Below are 21348 nucleotides of genomic sequence, written 5' to 3' on the forward strand. Positions count from 1 at the left end.
CCTGAATCATTACTTTTGGAATCACATCTGCCAATAACGATTTGGGACTTTGAGAGATACAAAGAGGGCAAGAGAAAATGGGGAAACTTAAATAGAAGTCTTGCAAAATGAAAGAAAAAAAAGAAACTAAGAAGGACAGAAATTGCCTTTCTCACAGACAGCATGGCCACACAGCTTCATACTGTCTCTTGTAGTCTTCATCGTCGTGAAAACGGAGCTTTAAGCTCCTCTGTTACAGTCAGCATTTCTAAATGACAGAAATCATGTTTATTTTTTCTTTTCTTTTTTGTTGTCGCTGTGTGTCTCCTGGGAAAATCAGGTGGAGCTGAGCACCAGCCGACTGGAACTGTTAGTCGGAGTTAGTAGTTTGTTCACAGAGTTCTGCGTGAACATAAAAAGTAGGGTTAGCTGGGGTCTCTGTCTGGGCATGGAAAATATGACAGGAGGTTGGGCAGTCCACCCTTAGTTTGGTTTGATGAGAGATGGCTGCATGCCTGTTCTGGTCCAGACTCATGACTTGCTGAGGAGCAGGACAGAGAAGTGAGTCAGCGCAGCGGGGTGGACTACACCAGTGTGTATGACTTGGAGTAGGCCCCCACGCTCTGTTTCTGCAGTCTCCCCAGTGCAGAGGAGCTGCTCTCTAGCAGCGAGTCTCTGGAGCCCCCCACCTTGTTACTGCTGGTGGGGTTGCTGCTCGTGCTGGAGGTGGAAGCTGTTGCTGCATTGTTGGAGCTGGGCATGGTGAGAGTTCTCTGGGGCAGGGTGGCAGTGCCCGAGCTCGCACCCAAGCTGCCCAGCCCCGAATGGCCCAGCATCAGGGCCTGCTGCTTGGCAGGGTCTAGAGTCTTGTGACGGCCCTGGGTGTGGTACGCCCGCTGCGTCAGGCTGCGGATTGAGGCTTCCCGCGGTGGCACAGCTGGACACGGGTCATGCAGATCCCCTTGCTTGCGGAAGAATGGGTCTGCCTTCATATAGAGCGGTAGGTTGCAGAATTCACCTATGAAGGAAATCACAAGAATCAGAACAATGTGGCATTGCTTTTTATTTGGACTTGCTATGATTCACCAGTTTTGGTTGGACCACAATGTTGATAGCTTCCTGAACAGCTTCAGTTTGGAGAAATAGAGTTTGTGTACTTCGACTGAAGAGCTAACAGGTAGTTTGAAGACAAAAACTAGCACTGGTCTCCGAGGTTTCTCAAAGGTCAGGTGCATTTTGAGGATGATTCGGGGGTAATGAGAGGAAAACCATATAACAAAAATGATCAAAAACGTGAAATTAGATGAAAGAAGGAGCTTTAGGGTTAATGTCCTCACATGCCTCTGTACTTACTTTTGTTGGCACGATGGGGAATGGGCACAGCCACATTTTTACCCCGGTCGTAGTCCTGTGGTTTGGGTGGCGAGGCGGTGAAGCGGCAGATCCCCGGTTCCGATGGTGTGCTTAGGGAGGTCATGCTGTCTGCCGGGTCGTTGGTACCTGTGGTCATTTGGTCGGAGGAGCTGTCAGAGATGAAGCATTCAGTGATGGTGAACTTAGCGTGCTGCAGGTGCTCCTCCAGCTTTGCGTGTTCGTAGGCTCTGGCCAGCTCCTCGTAGGTGGAGGAGGCGCTCTCTGTTGACACCATGCTGTTTCGACCCTTATCTGAGAAAAACAGATAAAAGCAACAATTTTATAAGATTTAATCTGATTTAAAAATGTTAAAATTGGGATCAGAACTCATATTGAGTCTGTGGTACTCGCTGAGATCGCCACACCTGTGTCTTGGGAGAGGCTGGCGCTGTAGCTATCGCTCTCTGTTGCTGTGATGCCGTGGGAACCCATCGTCCGCCAGTCCGAGGTCAGAGTTCGTGCCGAGGCTGTGGACTGGCTCTGGCTTGGTCGGCTCAGAGTCCACTGGCTGGAGTATCTGTTCCTGGAGCTGTGAGCTGATTTTATGCTTTTCCTGGACACTGGGTCTAAGACAGGTCACAGAGATCAGACAATTTCGTAAAACACACACGCTTTGCCAAGAACTCTGATAAAGGAGAAGGAAAGCTCACTGGTTCCAGGACGGATGTCCGACATGTCAATCAGAGGCCCTGAATTTTGAATGAGGGCCTGGTGATGCAGGGACACCCCTGTGCAGAAGTTCTGTGGATTCACTGACTGGCTGAACTCAGTGTCTGTCACCGGTGCTACTGCTTTATCCTCTCCTGTTAATCACACACACAAGTTGATGTGACAGACTTTTTACATGATAGAAATCATCCCCTAAGGACTGAAACGTGTGTTTATTGACATGCAGTAACATGCCTATTTGCTTGATTCCTTCCTTGTCCTCAATAAGTAGCTGAACACGAGGGATGTCGATGTGCAGCCTTGGTCCTTGAGGTGGACCTTTCACAGGCGTGTCTATACTGCGGTTGTTTTTGCTACACGCACACACACACACACACACACACACACACACACACACACACACACACACACACACACACACACACACACACACACACACACACACACACACACACACACACACACACACACACACACACACACACACACACACACACACACACACACACACACACACACACACACACACACACACACACACACACACACACACACACACACACACACACACACACACACACACACACACACACACACACACACACACACACACACACACACACACACACACACACACACACACACACACACACACACACACACACACACACACACACGGTTAACTTCATATGCCTTTAAAAATGACAGGGAAATGTACACTTTGAAAGATCTCACCTGATGAGCATTTCAGCCAGACTCTTTGCATCTAAAAGGAAGCAAGGTCTTCATTATAATATAGTTGGAGTTGAGTATGATCTTTAAAGAAAATGACTCTGTTTTAATAATGATCTAATAAAATATGACTTATTTTCATCTGTCTCACCTCGGAGCCGTTTCAGCCTCTTCTCCTTGCGTTTCTTGCGGATGATAAAGAGTAAAGCCACACCCAGAGTGACCAGGATGACAGGAGAGCCGATGGAAAACAACTTTTTCACATCGTCTCCTTCTCCACGGGCGGATTTAATAGGAGGTATGGTACCTAATCAAAATGATACCAAAGAAAAAGCCATCATCAGTTTGAACTTTCATCAATTGTTACAAGAATAATTTCCAGTTCACTATTAATTATTTTTCAGGAAGCTTTTATTTTTAAACAAATTTGTGGCAGACGGAAAATGGCCCGTAGTTTCATATAATCATCTAGTCCTAGAACCCCAGAGGCGCTTTACAAGACACCAGTCATTCACACACACCAATATATCCATGAGGTTGAAATCAATCCTTACAACTTTTCTTTCTTTGATTGTAATTATCACGCTTTTTTAATATCAGTATGTCCTCACTATTAGTGGTGTCCCATTTTTTCTATTTGGCATGATAAAAATGCTTGAGGTAGAGGTAAAGAGAGAGGATTATGATGGAAAAGAGTAAGATCCACTCACTGCCGTCATAGTCGGTGGTAGCAAACTGGGAGGTCTGGTTACCACAGCCAGCACTGTTGCAGGCCTTCATTTTGAGCTCGTACCACGTGGCCTCGCGCAGCTCGCTGAGGAACAGCTGATTGGTGGAGTTGGCCTTGAGGCTCTGCCAGGCCCAGGTGCCTTTGGGCCTGAAGTCCAGCATCAGGTCGGTGATGGGGCAGCCGCCGCTGGTCCAGCCCTGCAGGTTGAGTCCAGCGTGAGTGGAGTTGATGTGAGTCAGCAGCGGCTGGTCCTTGTTGAAAACTGGTTCTGGAGACGGAGAAAGATTAGAAAGTTGTAATTAAAGGTAATAAACTGGGGAAAACTCCACATATGTCTGAAGTCACAGGGAATACCAGCTGTCACCTCTTCCGTGTGTTTTAGCCTCGATGATTTCACTGATGCGACCTGAGCCCACACTGTTCTTGGCAGCCAGTTTGACTTTGTACCACGTTCCGCAGCGGAGATTGTCCAACCTGAAGGAACGTTCACTGGAGCTGATGAACACATCCCTCCATTCCTCAGTGTTGTCCACAGAATACTGCAGCACAAACCCTGCAATGACAGAGAAGCTGTCAAAATACAACATCAAAGGGTTCTAGCTGAAGCTTTACACCAGGGGGCGACAGTTAGCTTAGTATTGCTGCAGGCAGCTCAAGTTTGCCAAGAACACAAGCTCATTATAAACAAAACTGACAGCAGAAGGGAGGAAAACGATAGATTTCTGTTAGATAATCATGTTTAGGCTGCAAAGCAGGCAGGGGTTCACTCAGAGGGTTGTCAGGACGGTACCTCTGATGGAGCTTCCTCCGTTGTCTCCAGGAATCCAGGCCAGGGTGATGGAGGAGGTGGATGTGGTGGAGACGGTCAGACGAGGCTGGTCAGGAGGAACTGGGTGTGCACAAACACACAATGAGGGTCAACGTTTCAGCCAACATGCCAGTCACTGAAATTAGCCAGTTTCTTCTTACCCTGGACCACCAGGTTCACAATGATGGTGTCAAAACCAAGCGTGTTTGTGGCCGTGCAGGTGTAGTACCCAGAATCCTCAGCTTTGACTGACCGCAGCACCAGTGTGCCATTGGATAAGATCTGCCTCTGACTGTCAGCTGTCACCGGAATGGCAGAGTCCTCGCTAATACCAAAAAGAAGAAACGAGCTAGTCAGCATCCCGAGAGTGTTTGGAAGTCACAGGAGGTTTCTGTGTTTTTCCTCAGAAGCAGCAGCTGCATTTGTCTGAGTAACTCTGACATAGTAGTGGAAGACGAGGAGCTCTGACCTGTCTTTGGTCCACTTGATTGTGGGGGCAGGTTCTCCCACTGAGCTGCAGGGCAGACGCACCTCCTTCATCCAGGGTGTGGTGACTGTGCCTCCAAAGGACAGGATCTTAGCTGGAACTGCACAAAAAGACACAACATTGAACCTGAACCTTTGACTTTGCCCACTGATAATGGTAAACACAGCACGCTGTCCCTTCCCATAGCTTAGGTTGTCCGTCTGGGTCAGCTGTTTGAGTCGCCTAAACAGCCTGAGGGAAAAGGCTGAAGGGGTGAAAACAAGTAGCTGGCTCTCCTGTTTAAGTTCATCTATTCTCCATAGATCATGCCTTCTATTGATTTCTGGCTGCCCTCGCTCTCCCCAGGGGTCATTTTACTAGATAAACCCTGTTCATCACCACATAATTAACAACAGCGCTTCTTGCAACATAACCACAACTCAGTCAATACTACAGCTGTCAGTCAGCAGCAGCGAAAGTAGAGGAGAGCTGGAGGAGAGGAGATCATGCTGTCGGTTCTTCTCCTTCCTAAGCTTTTACACGGTTCCCTTCACCCTTCTTCCCCTTCACCACAGGGCCGCCGGATAGACCCACCTTTCCCTGCAGGCTCCACGGTGACCTTTGAGCTGATGTTGCCTCGGCCGGCGGTTGTCACGGCCGCAGCCCAGATGTGGTACTGTTTTCCACGGGAGAGGTGTGTGATGCGATAGAAGAGCATCTCGGGGTTGGCCTCATACTCGCTGGGTGCCTGAGAAGGAGAGCACGCCAGATCATGTGAGTGACCTTTGAGGGCTATGAATGACCAAATGAACTTGTTGCATGAATATTATTCTGTCATAAAAATCTCTCTCGGAGGTTTCCTCTCTGAAATTCTTCTGAAAATCAAGAAAGTTGGCAGACATCCTCAGTTTGAGTCAGTAACACAGTCTGCTTTTTCATACCACAGTGCAAGAATGAGATTTTGAAAATGAACAACAAAAATCTGCAAATTAACCACAGATTAATTAAAGGTAGAAACTGTAAATCGCAGAGTCGTCCTTTCATTTGGAGTCTGTAAAAATGATGTGATGAAGTGGCAGCCATAAAAAAGAACAAACATGTAGTCTAAAGCCACATTGGAGGTCTGAGAAAACGTTTTCTACAGGATGTATCAGGTGCTGAGCTGCAGACAATAATCCGGTGAGGCTCTTACATTCATTATGTTGAAATACAGGCTTTGATTAAATGTGAGTTGAATTCATTTGGGGGAAGAATGCGGAAAAGGTGAGTTTTGCTTTAGTTATATAGAGAGAGGAAGGTTTTGCATGGATTAAATCAAAATCACGTTTTCCACCTTGTTTCTGGGTGTAGATTTAGTTTTTCCTTCAGATTGAGTATCTGTTTTATTTAAAAGGCCATATGCATGCAGTAGAAACAAAAATATCTGGAGATTATCCTTGTTTAATCTCTAACTGCTTCATCACTCAGCAACGATCTTCAGCTGCATCTCCAGTCGCTTCCCTGTTCTTCACTCTTCCACCCTCTGGATGGATGGATGAGGGTGTGTGTGTGTGTGTGTGTGTGTGTGTATGTGTGTGTGTGTGTGAGAGAGAGAGAGAGAGAGAGAGAGAGAGAGAGAGAGAGAGAGAGAGAGAGAGAGAGAGAGAGAGAGAGAGAGAGAGAGAGAGAGAGAGAGAGAGAGAGAGAGAGAGAGAGAGAGAGAGAGAGAGAGAGAGAGAGAGAGAGAGAGAGAGAGAGAGAGAGAGAGAGAGAGAGAGAGAGAGAGAGAGAGAGAGAGAGAGAGAGAGAGAGAGAGAGAGAGAGAGAGAGAGAGAGAGAGAGAGAGAGAGAGAGAGAGAGAGAGAGAGAGAGAGAGAGAGAGAGAGAGAGAGAGAGAGAGAGAGAGAGAGAGAGAGAGAGAGAGAGAGAGAGAGAGAGAGAGAGAGAGAGAGAGAGAGAGAGAGAGAGAGAGAGAGAGAGAGAGAGAGAGAGAGAGAGAGAGAGAGAGAGAGAGAGAGAGAGAGAGAGAGAGAGAGAGAGAGAGAGAGAGAGAGGTTCGAACATTCCTCCAGCGTTGTGGTGATCCAGGGAGTGATACAGGGAGATAATGAAAAGACGGACAAAAAGCGCTCTCATCTCGATGTGACTGATACCCTCCTCAGCTCCTCCCATCCACCCTGCATCCCTCTCTTTTTTATCATTTCCCCGTGGTGTCTCCCTACCTCTAATGGTGTGTCTCTTTCTCTCCCTCAACCTCCTTCTCTCTCTGCCTCCCTCCCTCCTTTTTTTCTGCCCATCCTCATTTACATGGCACTCATGCACAAGGAGGTGAGGAATATTTGTGAATAATAAGAAAGTGAGATTCTTCCCTTATATCAGACTTCACTGTGCACTTGGTGTTTGTGTGCATATAATCAAACCAAAATTGAAATACCGCACATACATATATAAATAGAAAATGCTGAAAATGTAATGTGTGTGTGTGTGTGTGTGTGTGTGTGTGTGTGTGTGTGTGTGTGTGTGTGTATTTCTGATGCGGCAGTGTGCATGTGTGAGCTTGTTCTTGGCCTCATTTGCATATCTACGTCTCATCACGTTGCCAAGACAACCTCATCTGTTCATCTGGGAGGGCAGGAAATAAAGCAATGGTGCAAACAGAGTGAAAGAGAGACATGAGCAAACACACACACACACACACACACACACACACACACACACACACACACACACACACACACACACACACACACACACACACACACACACACACACACACACACACACACACACACACGTGCAGACAGGCTCAATTAATACAAGTGGTAACAAATGAATTATTTCCCTTGACTGATGTTTATCAGCTTGCTTGTCAAGGAGAAGAGGCATGTTTTCCAGAGTCACACCCATGAAAGAGGGACTCACCGGCTGTCCGGATCCTGGACTGGAGCAGTAGATGGTGTACTTGCGGATAACACCATTTGGTTTGAGAGGAGGTAACCAGGACACGACCACGCTACTGGGAGAGGAAGGAACCGCCTTGATGCCAGCTGGTGGACCGGGAACTATAGGAAACAGACAGCAACATCAGCACACGCAGACATGCATGTGCAGTGAGAATATGCATGCATATGTGTGTGTGTGTGTGTGTGTGTGTGTGTGCTGGGTGTTGAATGCCTGTTAAAATGAACAGGCTTGTTTGCAGATTGGTGGTCTTATCCTATGCTAAGCTGCTCTGGGAGGACTTGGAAGGAGTCCCTTTGGGTGGACGGCGGTGACATATGCTCATTCAGACGCTGGTCAGCAGTTCTGACTCTGTGACACCCAGCACTCTCCTAACTCTCACAAACAGATTAAACATTAGTGTCTGATCCCACGTAAGCCACTTCAGCTTGACGCTGGACGCAACTTAATGCTTTGATTGTAAGATAAAGGCTTGAGAAGGGTTTAAGAAACCAAACAAAAACACATCAGGAGGCTGGAAACTGTGAACGGGGAGGAAAAATGCTTTTGTCACATTGATCTTACAGTGTGTGGTTCAGCCTATCAAGCCTATTCAATCCTCTCCATAAATATAACTCCTGCCTGACAGCGGGCCTCATCTGGGCTTTGCAGAGGGAGCCTAGCTCCGTGTAAGACCCAGCCCTGTAAATCCATCCCCCAGCTCTTCTTTTGATTCTCAGTGAGGCCCCCTGATCCAGTCATTCAACCAGCCTCTACCCCTTGACTCCTTCACCGAGCACATGACATGAGCCGGCATGAAAACAGCATTAACTGGGAGCGCAGGGATGTAGCTAGGGTCGTTTTAAAACAGGGAGGCGGGGATGAAATCGTGGGGAGAATGGTAGGTGCGGCTCCTGTGGGAGTGATCATGGCGACTGTGGTGGCGAGGAGGAGCAGAGGATGTGGTGATCATTATCATAACTGGAACGCCATGTCAAAGTAGGAGTGGCAGCGAGAGAAGAGGGAGATAAGTCCCATCTGGTGCCCAAAAACTGCCCCAGAGTCCAGACCGACAGGCGGACCAGCTTCAACACAGCCGAGTAACAACGAGGATGAGAGGCTCTTCGCTGATTGGTGAACACGATTATTCACTTCTGCACCAACATAAAAGTCTCAGCATTAAAAGTAATTGCCACCTTGATGATGTTTTCAATGCCTTGTTTGTCAGCTAAGATTACAGCGTGTGTTCACTTTTTTTATCTATGCATCTTTAACCCTTTAGGCTCCTCCTCCTTCTTTATCAAGAGACATGGATCTGGCTGTAATCCCACCTTCAATGGTGTAAGCACAAAATTAATTCTCTCTAATCCACGAGGAGTTAATCCCTGTGCCTGCAGCAAGAGAGCTAGTGAAGAGGATGCAGGCCCCGGCTGACGGCTGACTTCTGGAGCACTCCCCCTCCTCAGAGCCCTCACCCCAGCCCTGAGCCATGCAGCCAAAGCCTCTTAATTCTCATTAGTACCACTAATGGAGCTTCCCAACATAAATGAGCTTTTGTTAGGGGTTGGAGATACAACACAGGGTCCTTCATGGTATCTGCCCCCCATTCTCCATCTCCGTCAAAACCTTTCTGCCTCTAAATAAATCAGAAATCATTTACTCACGGTCCTCGCGCGTTTGGATGTACAGAACGTTGCTGCGGACTCCGTCTCCAGCCTGGGTGTAGGCCAGGGCCTGGACGCTGTAGTTGGTGAACTTGTCCAGCCCTCGCAGCTCTACCTGCTCACGGGTGGTGGTGATGTTCTGCATCTCGCCCCATTCTGAAAAAGAAGAAGAAGAAAACAAATGTAATTTTAAACAACTCCATTTTCCTAAAGATTTTTAAATTATACACAAAGGAAAGCTAAAGGGAATGTTTATTAATGCCTGGATCTCAGGTCTTTGGCTAAAGAACAAGAACAAAAGTTTTAATACTTTGTACCCTTTAAGCAAAAATTAAGAGGGTTAATATTGGACAATAGTGTTTGTATTTATGTGTTTGTATTTATAAGGACTCTTTGAAAAAGGTTTCCTGGCAATTCTGCAAATCAATAGGAAAATTTTGATTAGTTTTATACAAACTAAATACTGAGGAGTCAAAGTTAAAGGTGTGACGTGTAAGAATGAAGCAAGAATAACATCGAGTAGTCAAAGTTGGTTACGTAAATCACTTTCTCACTGCTGTTCCATTTATGGATGTTACCAGTTATTTAACAATATTTCTCCAGCATTACAAGGTGTGGTTGTTTGCCGTCTTGCTGTTAGCTTGCTGATATAGTTCTGAACAACTCATTAAAGGATGTAAAACACCACAATTGACTCCTCATTCACTTCACACACACATTTTACTGTAATATCAAGTTGTTGGTAATTGACAAAGTAGCTGGAGATATTTTTAGAGCTGATCTTTGCTTCTAATTCACCGTTAGCATTGTTAGCTCGTTTGCTCAATGTTAGCCTCAAGCCTGCTTTACCTGGTATTAGCATTAAACAAAACGATGCTGTATCTTCTTACGGGTACTAGAAATAACTTCTGGGTGACTCCTGTTTACTTACTTTTGTTCTTTAACCCTCCCACTGTCTTTATGGGTGACCCCACGAGGAAAGTTGACCATTGAGCAGGATTGATGGTTTATCCATTGAGGTCCATGTGGCAGGGATAAGGAGTGAGCACCATCTCACCCCTGCCACATGGACCTCAAGGGATAAACCATCAGTTATGCTCAAAGGTCAGCTTTTCTCGTGGGGTCACCCATAAAGACAGTGGGAGGGTTAAACAATTCTGGAACTTTTTTTCCTTTTTTGCCAAACTCACTGCTTGTAAACAGTAGCTACGTCCATCTTTCGCCTTTTTATTTTTTTGAAAGGAGAAAAACTGACAAACCACCAGCAGGCAAAGAATGAAATCTGTTTCAATGTAACCTTCCTTCAAACATGAGGCATTAGACTTAAGATTATTTCACTGTAGAATTCTTACATATTGTTCCTTTAAAGAAAAGGTGAGCTACTTCTAAACCACACAGACTAACAAAAGACAACACACTCACCACTACTGTTGCACAAACAGATCCAAATAACAATCACAAGGTGTTTTATGAGAAAGGTGTGGACACTTTCTGACTCACAACACCAACACAGAGGCAGGTGAGGGTGGTTTGGTGGGATTAAGAATGAGATAGGTGATAATTACTCTGCATTGGCCACTGGGCCTGGCCCCCACAGCACCCACCTCCGTCAGGGAAGAGGGACCAAAACACGACCCGGTAGCCTTTCAGCACGCCGTGCAGCGTCATGCGGGGAGGCTCCGCCCACGTGATCACCGCTTCGTCCGACGTCACTGAGATGGCTCTCACGTTCTGAGGGGGCTCACTCGGCACTAGAAATAACAAATGAACAGGTGTTAGAGCAGGTTTCCAGTTGGATTTGTTCCTTCTTTAAAATAAATTCCCGTTGTTAAGAAGAGCCGACAGATGAGACACTGATAAGTAATCATCATAACTCGACATCACAAACCAGGGGCAATCACCGCTGAAATAAATCAGTCAGATCTGCTCAAATTAGCTCTGAATTGCTCCTTGTTCGGTCCCTGCTTTTAGAGCGAAGAGGAGAAGAGGCGGGGTGTGATGGTAGGGGGGAAGAGCAGCATGAATAGTAAGAGTTCATCCTAAAGGGGTTAAGATGCAGATTATAAGAGCAGAAGGACAACATCTTAAAGAAGACAATGTCCATATTTAATCTGTTAGTAACAGAAGCTACATGATATCATCACTCAGGGTGTCCATCGTTGCTTTTCACTCAGACAGGAAAAATAAATGAAGAATTAGAAATGAAATAGATGCATGAGAACAAGAGGAATGAACGAGCAGAACAGGAAGGACAAAAGGAGGGGCTTGGGCAGACATTTAGAAAGTAATGGGGCTCCTTGTTCCACTCTGGCTTTCCTGGCCTAATGAGGGAGCTAAATAAAGTAGAGAGACTGGTGGGGGATGTGCTGCAGATTTGGCTCTATTGTTTCCTTTAAGCACTATCTAAGTGCATATTTATCTGTATCCATTTACATTCTTTTCTGCTGTACTTTTAGATGAATAATTCGAAAATATTAATGAGTAAATCATTTTATTATGTCTCCTATAACCTTTTCTCTTGTCCTCCAAACACTCTTATCTTTCGTACCATCTTCCAGCGTGGTGGCGTTGATCTCGGTGCTGGATGGGCCCGTGCCGGCTCTGTTAAAAGCCTGGACAACAACCCCGTACTGAGCAAACTTCTTCAGGTTGTCCAACGTGTACACTTCACTGTCCCCCGTAGCTTTCATCTCCACGATACTGTACTGGCCGTTGCTGCCTGGGCCGTTCTCCCTGTAACCAATCTGGTAGCCTCGGATCACCCCGTTCTGCAGCTCCTTCTTGGGAGCCTAAAAGTTCAGAGGAAAAATAATTCCCTCAATTAGAAATGCATGTGTGTATTATCATGATTACTATTATTCTTTAATGCAAATGTATCAAAACTATTTAAATTTGCTCTAAATTAGCTTTGAATCAAGAAAAAAAATTCTGAAGTATAAATCTCCGTTCAAAAAAATCCAAGTGCTGTCCCTTCCTGGTCCTCAGGGGCTATGCTGCATGTTTTAGATGTTTCTCTGCCCTAACACACCTGGTTTTAACAAACCTATTAAATGTGAAACTTAAAGTTAACAAACATCTAAATTGTGCAGATCAGTGATACCACTGGTACAAAAATGTGCTTTTCTTCCCACTCTAAAATCCTCATCAGTACTGTTTAGATCTTTAACTTGGTTGTAACTTTAAACACATCGTGATGGATGTTCAGCAAGGCATCAAGTGTCATTAACACATATACAAAAATACACAGAAACATTATTTTTATGTTTTTTTTACCCTCCATGTAACTCGAATGCTCTGAGACGTCATTGGTTGCAGGATCACGTCCATCGGTGGTCCATCAGGTGCTGTTTAAGTTAATAAAGTGTTACTGTTTTCCTGCTTTGATCTCAAAGCAAAATAATGCAAAATGTAGGGAAAAGGAGGCTTTAGGAGGGAGACTTACGTGCTTCCTCAGTACTGATTGTGAGTTCTTTGCTGGGGAGGCTGCGACCAATTTTGTTATAGGAGAACATGCGAATGCTGTAAACACATGCTGGGTGCAACTCCACAATGTTGGCTTGATTGTTGGTTGGAGAGATATTCCTGGTTGTGTACATGTGATCCCAAGAGTCTGTATCACATAAACACAAGTTTAGGAGTGGTCTAAGCCTAAATGGAAAACGAAAATTGCACAGATTTCAAAGACGAAAGACTTTTGGTGCCTATACCTGACTTGTTCTTGTACTCAATGTCATAGCTGGTGATGATGCTGTTGCCATCAAATCTTTGGATCCAGCGCAGGTTCATGCTCCTGTCCTTCACCTCCCTGACTTCCAGCTCAGGGGGATCTGGTGGTTCTGAGTTTGTAGGAAAGAGGTGTGTTGAGTTCCACCATCAACACTTGAGACATTATTCAGGCAGCTTATAAAGCAAATGCACATGAGTAGATCCAATACTGGACATTTCGCAAAGATTTAAAGAATACCTTGTACTGTGAGCTGGATGAGACCTCGACCTTCTCCATAGGAGTTTATAGCATGACAGGAGAAGAAGACTGAATCTCCTCTTTCGGCTGGGTTCAGCTTTAAGCAGCAGCACAAAGGAAATGGTTACTTAGAGCCACAAATATGAGTAGAACATCTTAAAGCTTTTGAATCTGGTTGCTTTTTCACCCATTTCCAGTTTTTAAAATGAATAATTAAATGTTTTTTAATCCATTTAACCATGACTTATTCAGGCACAAGACACACCCTAAGTCTAAGGGATGAACAAGTATCAACAAATACCAAAACCAATTTTAAAATCAATCGATGAAAACACCAAAGGTAACATGGTTGAAAAAAATGGAAAACAGTATTTTAGCATCAATGAAGTGATTCACAACGAGCTGTCAGCTAATGACTTAACATACAGAAGCCTGGACAATTCATGTAAATATAAAAACAGCAAAAGTCCAAAGAAAAACTGAAAAGTTTTAGAAAGTCTGATTAGATATTAATTAAGATCAATTAAAAGAATCAGCAGAAAGTGTATTATTATTATTATTATTATTATTATTATTATTATTATTATTATTATTAAGCTACTGTATTCTTTTATTGCTTTTCTGTTTCCCCCCAGTTTGCTGTAAAGGCTTCGGTTCTATGTCAGATGGGGTTTCTGACCTTCAGGGTGGAGATGACTTCATCTCCCTTCTTGTTGATGGTGATGGAGTACCGGGGATTTCTCTCTGCATCAATGACCGTGTCTCCTCTCTCCCAGCGGATAATGATGGGCTGCTCGCCTCGTGCCGTGCAGTTCAGCTCCTTGGTCTGGCCCTTCCTGGCCATGGTGGTGTTGGGGTGGCTGGTGATCATTGCAGGAACTAAACAGATATACAGACATGCCTTGTAGTACTGAACAGTCTCATGATGACAAAAGGGAATGAGGATATATTACAGATGTATAGATATCTCTATTTCCGCCTTTCGTTCTCTGTTGTCATTTCACGCTTCAAGCCCTGCTGACTGTTTCACTGCATCAGATCTTCTTCCCTTCTCATACTTTTGCTTTTTTCTCCCTTCTCTGTAGCTTAGACGTGGATTATTGATTGAATAGAGATCCTGTAGTTTTGTTTTAATCATTAATTCAACAGCTCTTTCCCAGCAAACATTCCGTATCCCGCAGACCGACGGCTGAAACACACGAATCAATAACAAAGGCACCCCTGGTTTAAGGGTGAGGAGGACTGAGACGAGATTTAGCTGTGTACAGTGCAGGGCGGAATAGCCTGAGGCAAAAGAACATCTTAGAAGTGCTCATTCCTGTCTGAAAAAAAAAATCCTAAAATATCTTTGCAATCCTGGTTTGTGGTACAAAAAGACTGATTGACACTTACTTTTGACAGTGAGGATCATGCTTTTACTGATGTCTGAGCCCACACCGTTGGAGGCCTGACAGAGGTAGTATCCTCGGTCGTCCTCAAGAACATGTCGGATAAGCAGAGAGCCGTTTGACATGATCTGGATGCGACCAGTGAGAGGGATGGGATGATACTGCTGCGGGTTTCCAACACCTGCAGGACAACACATAAATCCCACATGTAAAGATGTCAGTGTCTTTACTTTTCCTTGGTTTTGTGTTGATGTTAATGTTGGTTTTACCTTTGGCGTGTTTCCACATGACCTTTGGAGGTGGGTAACCCTCCACTGAGCAGTTCAGAACTCCTGCTTTTCCATATATGCAGTCCTGGTTGTTGGGCTGCACCACAAAGCGTGGCGGCACTGGGAGACAAAAAGTAAATTAGCCTCACAAAGACCTAAAAGGGGAGGAAAAGTACATTTTCCTGAGTCTGCACTGCATATTATAGCCATGCAATCCCTCACCAGTGACAATCAGCTGTCTCTCCCAGCTGACGGTGGCAGCAGCATTGCTGGCGATGCAGGTGTAGTTTCCGTTGTGCTTCAGCGTAACCTTGGAGATTTGTAGGGAGCTCATGAACTCTTTGGTCTCAATTGCAACGCCAGAGGCCGAGCCTGGCACAATGAGCTGGCCGTCTTTGTGCCAGGTGATGCGAATGGGCATGTCCCCAGATGACACCACGCAGGCAATGTACATGAGCTTCCCCACTGAGGTAGAGGGGATATCGAAGGGCTGGATGAGCGGTGGCACTGAAAGAGGCAGGAAGAGAGCAGAGAATCAGAAGAATAAAGGCAGCAATAGGTGTCTAAGAGTGGCAGTGTGGCCATCTGGAGCAATGCTACAAGAGATAGAGAAGGTCATTGGCAAGTGGGTGTCTCTTTGGTGCCACCCCACCCCATCAGCCTCCATCTCCTGCAGCCCATAGTAGCTGCTCTGGTTAGAGTCCAATTGGCAGGGGGAAGTCAGTCCGTTGCCATAGCGATGGAGGTTGAGGTGGGGGTACTACAGCTGAGACATCTGGGGGATTTAATCTAGGCTTCATTATTATTCATCTAATTAAATCAGAGACACACTCACACTCAGGCACTTGCACACACCCTTAAACACCTCTGCAGCTGCCTCACTGCCATCATTAGTGGACTCACAGGCCAAACAAAACACAGACACAAACACCCACATTTTGGAAAACAATCTAAAATCAGATCCACTGATCAGTGTTGAAAAACAGCACTGTTTAGAGAACTCCTAAGGCATTAATGTGTTTTTTTTTGACACACCGATTATTTTTATACTTTCTTCTAATTCCTTGCTAACAATAGTTACTGTATTTATCTTATCCTGATGGGGGACAAGGGAACATTCTGTCTCACCTCTCTTCTCCAAAATTCAAACCTATTTGCTGAAGCCCAAAGTTGGAACCCTTGTTTTTGTTTTCTCCCAGCTGACAGCAGCATCATCTCATGGTTGAGATTCGTCAAATGGGTTTATACAGGTGAAATACAAAAAAATTTTTGAATATCATGCAAAGTTCTATTTATTTCAGTCATTCAACTCAGACTGACCATTTGTGATGGAGACCATTATCACAAATTTCTTTGAAATATTACAAGTTTGAGGTTTTATCACTTACCCCTAAGTTTAACACCTATTTTTACTATTATTGTTCAAGGATGTTTCATTCATTAATACGACTCTTTAGTTGTTGTTTAGTGTTTGCATGTTTTCTGACAAATTTTGCAGCAGGCCTGTGTCAGGTTCGTTGGCAGATCTGAAGCGTGACTGAGAGTTCTGTTGCCCAGACGCGGAGAGACGGAGATAGCCGGCGTGGTTATCTCCTGTAGGTGTAGTCTGAGTGTTTTGAGGGCTGGTAAGCCTGGAGACTCGATACAAAGTCTGGTGAGAAACGATGACTGAGCAATGAATGAAACGCCGGCACTTCCTTAAGTAGTGCCGGCGTGATGACGTCAGTCGCCACGTTGGTGGCAGGAATGAATGGAATGCAGTCAGCTGGAGGAGTTCGTGACAGGACCCCCCCCTCGAGGGACGGCTCCCGAAGTCCCAGGACGGCGGGCCCAGAAGTCAGTCAGCAGGGTAGGGTCGACAAACGAGCTCGTGGGCTCCCAAGAGCGTTCCTCAGGCCCGTACCCCTCCCAATCCACGAGGTACTGCCAACCTCGTCCCCGGCGGCGAGCGTCCAGAATCCTGCGGACCGTGTAGGTGCGATCCGCCTCAACACCGCGGGGCGGAGGCACCCGGACCGGTGGAGGGTGGAGAGGAGAGGAGATCACCGGCTTAAGCTGGGAGACGTGAAAGACCGGGTGGATCCGGAGAGTAGCCGGGAGGCGCAGACGGCAGGTGACAGGATTGATGACCTTAAGGACGGGGAACGGACCCAGGAAGCGAGGAGTGAGCTTCCGGGAGCCAGCCGGCATCCTCAGGTTAGCGGAGGAGAGCCACACCTGGTCGCCAGACCGGAAGACGGGGCCAGGCCGGTGGCGGCGGCGATGCTGACGGGCATACTCCGTGTTGGCCCGGGTGATGGCCGCACGGGCCCGGATCCAGGCGAGCCGACAGCGGCGGACCAGCGTCTGGGCAGCAGGGACCTCCACCTCCGGCACCTGATGATCAAACAGAGGTGGCTGATAACCGTAACAGGTCTCGAAGGGAGACAGACTCGTGGCTGAGGAGGTCTGGAGGTTGTGTGACAGCTCCGCCCACAGGAGAAAGCGGGGCCAGGTGGTCGGCTGGGACGAAGCGAAGCAGCGCAGGTAGCGTCCAAGCTGCTGGTTAGCTCTCTCTGTTTGTCCGTTTGTCTGCGGATGGTATCCAGAGGACAGACTGGTGGAAGCACCGACCAGGCGACAGAACGCTTTCCAGAAGCGTGAGACGAACTGGGGTCCTCGGTCGGAAACCACGTCCTGAGGGAAACCATGGAGCCGCACCACCTGTTCCAGGAGCAGTTCGGCCGTTCTCTTGGCCGTGGGGAGGCCGGCCAGGGCCACTAAGTGCACGGCCTTGGAGAAACGGTCCGTGATAGTCAATATAGTGTCCAGGTGGTCGACCGCCGGCAGTCCCGTGACAAAGTCCAGCCCGATGTGTGACCACGGCCGCTTGGGCACAGGGAGAGGCTGCAACTCTCCAGCGCCGGGTCGGTTGGAGGACTTGGATCGAGCACACACATCACATGCAGCTGTGAACTCGCGGACGTCCCTCCTCATGGACGGCCACCAGAGAGCCCGACGGAGGAACTGGAGGGTACGGGCTTGCCCTTGATGTCCCGCGAGCCGTGAACAGTGCCCCCACGTGAGCGCCTCTTGCCGGCAGGAGGCGGGAACGTAGAGGCGGTTCGGTGGGGTCTCCGGCGGCGCTGGATCGCCAGGAAGTGCCGCCTGTATGGACTGCTCCAACGGCCATTGGAGTGAGGCCAGGAAGCGTTGAGCCGGTAGAATGGTCCGAGGCTCCGGGGGGCCGGCATCTGGTGCGAAACGCCGAGAGAGAGCGTCCGCCTTGAGGTTCTTGGAGCCGGGCCGGTAGGCGATATGGAAGTGGTACGGCTCGAAAAAGAGGGCCCACCGAGCCTGACGAGGGTTGAGCTGGCGGGCAGTCTGTAGATGAATGAGATTCTGGTGGTCGGTCCAGATCAGAAAGGGATCGGTGGTCCCCAGGAGCCACTGCCTCCATTCCTCCAGCGCCCACTTTATTGCCAGCAGCTCTCTGTCGCCGACCCCGTAGTTCTGCTGTGTGGGGGAAAACTTCCGGGAGAAGTAGGCACATGGGTGGAGCTTAGAGTCTGGACCCCGTTGCGAGAGAACGGCCCCCGCTCCCACATCCGAGGCGTCCACCTCCACGACGAAGGGCCGGGTCTGGTCCGGGTGGAGGAGGATGGGTTCCTTAGTGAAACGTCCGACCAGCTCATGGAAAGCACGGACAGCCTCTGGAGTAAGGCGAAACGGGCGAGGCTGATTGGTGGTTTTGGTGAGTGAGGTCAGAGGTGCTGCGAGGGAACTGAAGTTGCGTATAAACCTCCGGTAAAAGTTCGAGAAACCCAGGAAGCTTTGCAGCTGCTTCAGGGTCGTTGGTAGAGGCCACTGAGCTACGGCCTGAACCTTCTGGGGGTCCATCTTCAGGCCCTGGGAGGAGATGGTAAAACCCAGGAAGGAGGTGGACTCCTGGTGAAACGCACACTTCTCCAGTTTGCAGTAAAGTCCATGGTCCAGGAGGCGGGACAGAACAGCTCGAACATGACGGATGTGCTCTTCGGCCGTGCGGGAGTAGATGAGGATGTCATCTAGATACACAAAGACCCAGCGACCCAACATGTCTCTCAGCACATCTGTAATGAACCGCTGGAAGACGGCGGGGCTGTTGCAGAGTCCAAAAGGCATCACCAAATATTCATAGTGGCCAGTGGGCGTGATAAAAGCGGTCTTCCACTCCTCACCTTCCTTAATACGGATGAGGTTATAGGCGCTGCGCAGATCCAGTTTAGTAAACACTGCGGCTTGTGTGATGGCGTCCAGAGCGGTGCCCATGAGAGGGAGAGGGTGGCGGTCCCGGATCGTTATTTTATTTAACCCTCGATAGTCTATGCAGGGCCGGAGATCCCCCTCCTTCTTTTTAACAAAGAAAAACCCCGCGGCCCCGGGGGACGTTGAGGGACGGATGAATCCCTTCTGCAGGGCATCAGTTATGTAATTGTCCATAGCCCGGGTTTCCGCCGGAGAGAGGGAGAACAGGCGACCCCGAGGGGGGGTGGTGCCGGGCTGGAGCCTGATCTCCAGGTCGTAGGGTCGGTGAGGAGGTAACCTGGTAGTGGGTTCTTTAGCGAAGACCTGAGCGAGGTCGTGGTATTGAGGAGGGATGAGCGTCAGGTCTACGTCTTTGGGAGGAGCTGCTGCTGCCCGAGGTGCAGGGGAGTCCCGGTGGTTATGACAACCCGTGCCCCAGGCCAGGACTTTACTGGTGGACCAGGAGATGTGAGGCTCATGGCGGCAGAACCAGGAATGACCTAGGATGAGAGGCGTAGCCGGAGCCTGGATGACCAGGAAGTGGAGGGTCTCCCGGTGTTGGTCAATAGTCATGTGGAGACCCTGAGTTCGGTGGGTGAGAGGGTACGGCATGATGGGCCGGCCGTCCACAGAGGTCACGGGAATGGGTCGGTCGAGGGCGGTGAGGGGTATCTTGAGCCGAGTAACCAGTCCGTGGTCGATAAAACACTCCGCAGCCCCAGTGTCTAAAAGTGCCTCCAGTCTGGTCGGGCCTTGGTCCAGGTGGAGGGAGACCGGGAGAGTGGTTCGGTGTGGAGCCGGAAAAGTGGAGACTCCGGGCGGGACAGCTCCTACTCCGACCCGGAGGGACCTTTTCCCGGTCGTTTTGGGCACGTGCCACGGTGGTGACCCAAATCCCCACAGTAAGCGCATCTTCCCTCCTGGTAGCGCCGTGCCCGTTCCTCAGGGGGAAGATGTCCCAGCTGCATCGGCTCCTCCGTCGGTTGGTGAGCCGGCCGGCGGGGTGACGTCCTGGTGTGTACGGGGGCTGACATGGTGCTCGGCCGGTTCAGGATGCAGCGGTCCAGTTGGAGAGCCAGATCCACTGCCAGGTCCAGGGAGGTTGGGACCTCGTGCCCGATCATGCCCTCCCGGATTCTCGGTGACAGTCCCTCCAGGTAAACGGCCTTTAGGGCGGCGTCATCCCACCTCAACCGAGCTGCTGTCGTCCGGAAGCGAGAGGTGTACTGAGCCGCCGTCTGGGAGCCCTGGCGAAGCTGAAGCAGCCGCGTCTCGTCCGAGACCTCGCTGCTGGGGTGCACAAAAGTCTTTTTCATCTCCTTTACAAAAGTCTCATAGTCATTGCAGGCAGGAGATTTTTGATTGTAAAGAGCCGCCGCCCATTCAGCGGCTCGACCTGTCAGCAGTGAGGTCAGCAGGGCGACACGAGAGCAGGATGTGGGGTAGCGTGCCGGCTGGCACTCGAAGGTCATGGCCAGGGTCGCCAACATGCCCTCCGGGGATCCCCTGGTTCCGTCCCACTTCTCTGGAAGGCTGAGGCGTGGTTCCATCCTGTCAGGAACAGCTGCGGTCTGACGTTGCAGAGCGGTGGTCAGCTGGAGTACTAGCTCGGTGAGTGACTCAATCTTTGTGGCTTGGCGATCAGCTATGGCACGGAGCTGGTTCATGTCTGCCGTCTGCTGATCCAAGATTGCGCGCTGTTGAGCCACTTCGGCACGCAAACGCGCGAACTCCGCTGGGTCAACTTGGGGCTCAGTCATCCTGTCAGGTTCGTTGGCAGATCTGAAGCGTGACTGAGAGTTCTGTTGCCCAGACGCGGAGAGACGGAGATAGCCGGCGTGGTTATCTCCTGTAGGTGTAGTCTGAGTGTTTTGAGGGCTGGTAAGCCTGGAGACTCGATACAAAGTCTGGTGAGAAACGATGACTGAGCAATGAATGAAACGCCGGCACTTCCTTAAGTAGTGCCGGCGTGATGACGTCAGTCGCCACGTTGGTGGCAGGAATGAATGGAATGCAGTCAGCTGGAGGAGTTCGTGACAGCCTGGGTTACATAACCCAAGTAGGTGGAGGAGCAGACATCC

At 48.6% G+C, this 21348-nt stretch overlaps 1 protein-coding gene across 2 annotated transcripts in view; it reads right to left on the minus strand.

Moving 5' to 3' along the window:
• Positions 1-295: 295 nt before the first annotated feature.
• The window catches only part of LOC107386539 (cell adhesion molecule DSCAML1), a 66238-nt gene continuing 45185 nt past the window's right edge, over positions 296-21348 (minus strand). Inside the window, exons 9-33 of one of the 2 annotated variants that reach the window (XM_015961001.3) lie at positions 15224-15508; positions 15002-15121; positions 14737-14913; positions 14024-14223; positions 13345-13441; positions 13088-13216; positions 12823-12990; positions 12654-12724; positions 11929-12169; positions 10985-11131; positions 9381-9536; positions 7699-7838; positions 5392-5545; positions 4801-4918; positions 4493-4656; positions 4314-4412; positions 3888-4076; positions 3504-3791; positions 2945-3100; positions 2797-2827; positions 2296-2414; positions 2043-2195; positions 1758-1958; positions 1333-1644; positions 296-997 (exon numbers count right to left, since the gene is read on the minus strand). In XM_015961001.3, coding sequence (XP_015816487.1) covers positions 564-997; positions 1333-1644; positions 1758-1958; positions 2043-2195; positions 2296-2414; positions 2797-2827; positions 2945-3100; positions 3504-3791; positions 3888-4076; positions 4314-4412; positions 4493-4656; positions 4801-4918; positions 5392-5545; positions 7699-7838; positions 9381-9536; positions 10985-11131; positions 11929-12169; positions 12654-12724; positions 12823-12990; positions 13088-13216; positions 13345-13441; positions 14024-14223; positions 14737-14913; positions 15002-15121; positions 15224-15508 — 4349 coding nt within the window. In that variant the 3' untranslated portion in view covers positions 296-563. Of the gene's footprint in view, positions 998-1332; positions 1645-1757; positions 1959-2042; positions 2196-2295; positions 2415-2796; positions 2828-2944; positions 3101-3503; positions 3792-3887; positions 4077-4313; positions 4413-4492; positions 4657-4800; positions 4919-5391; positions 5546-7698; positions 7839-9380; positions 9537-10945; positions 11132-11928; positions 12170-12653; positions 12725-12822; positions 12991-13087; positions 13217-13344; positions 13442-14023; positions 14224-14736; positions 14914-15001; positions 15122-15223; positions 15509-21348 lie in introns of both variants that reach the window. The other variant, XM_015961000.3, reaches the window with a different exon arrangement.

Source organism: Nothobranchius furzeri, chromosome 10 (assembly GCF_043380555.1).
Source record: "Nothobranchius furzeri strain GRZ-AD chromosome 10, NfurGRZ-RIMD1, whole genome shotgun sequence".
Taxonomy (NCBI): Eukaryota; Metazoa; Chordata; class Actinopteri; order Cyprinodontiformes; family Nothobranchiidae; genus Nothobranchius; species Nothobranchius furzeri.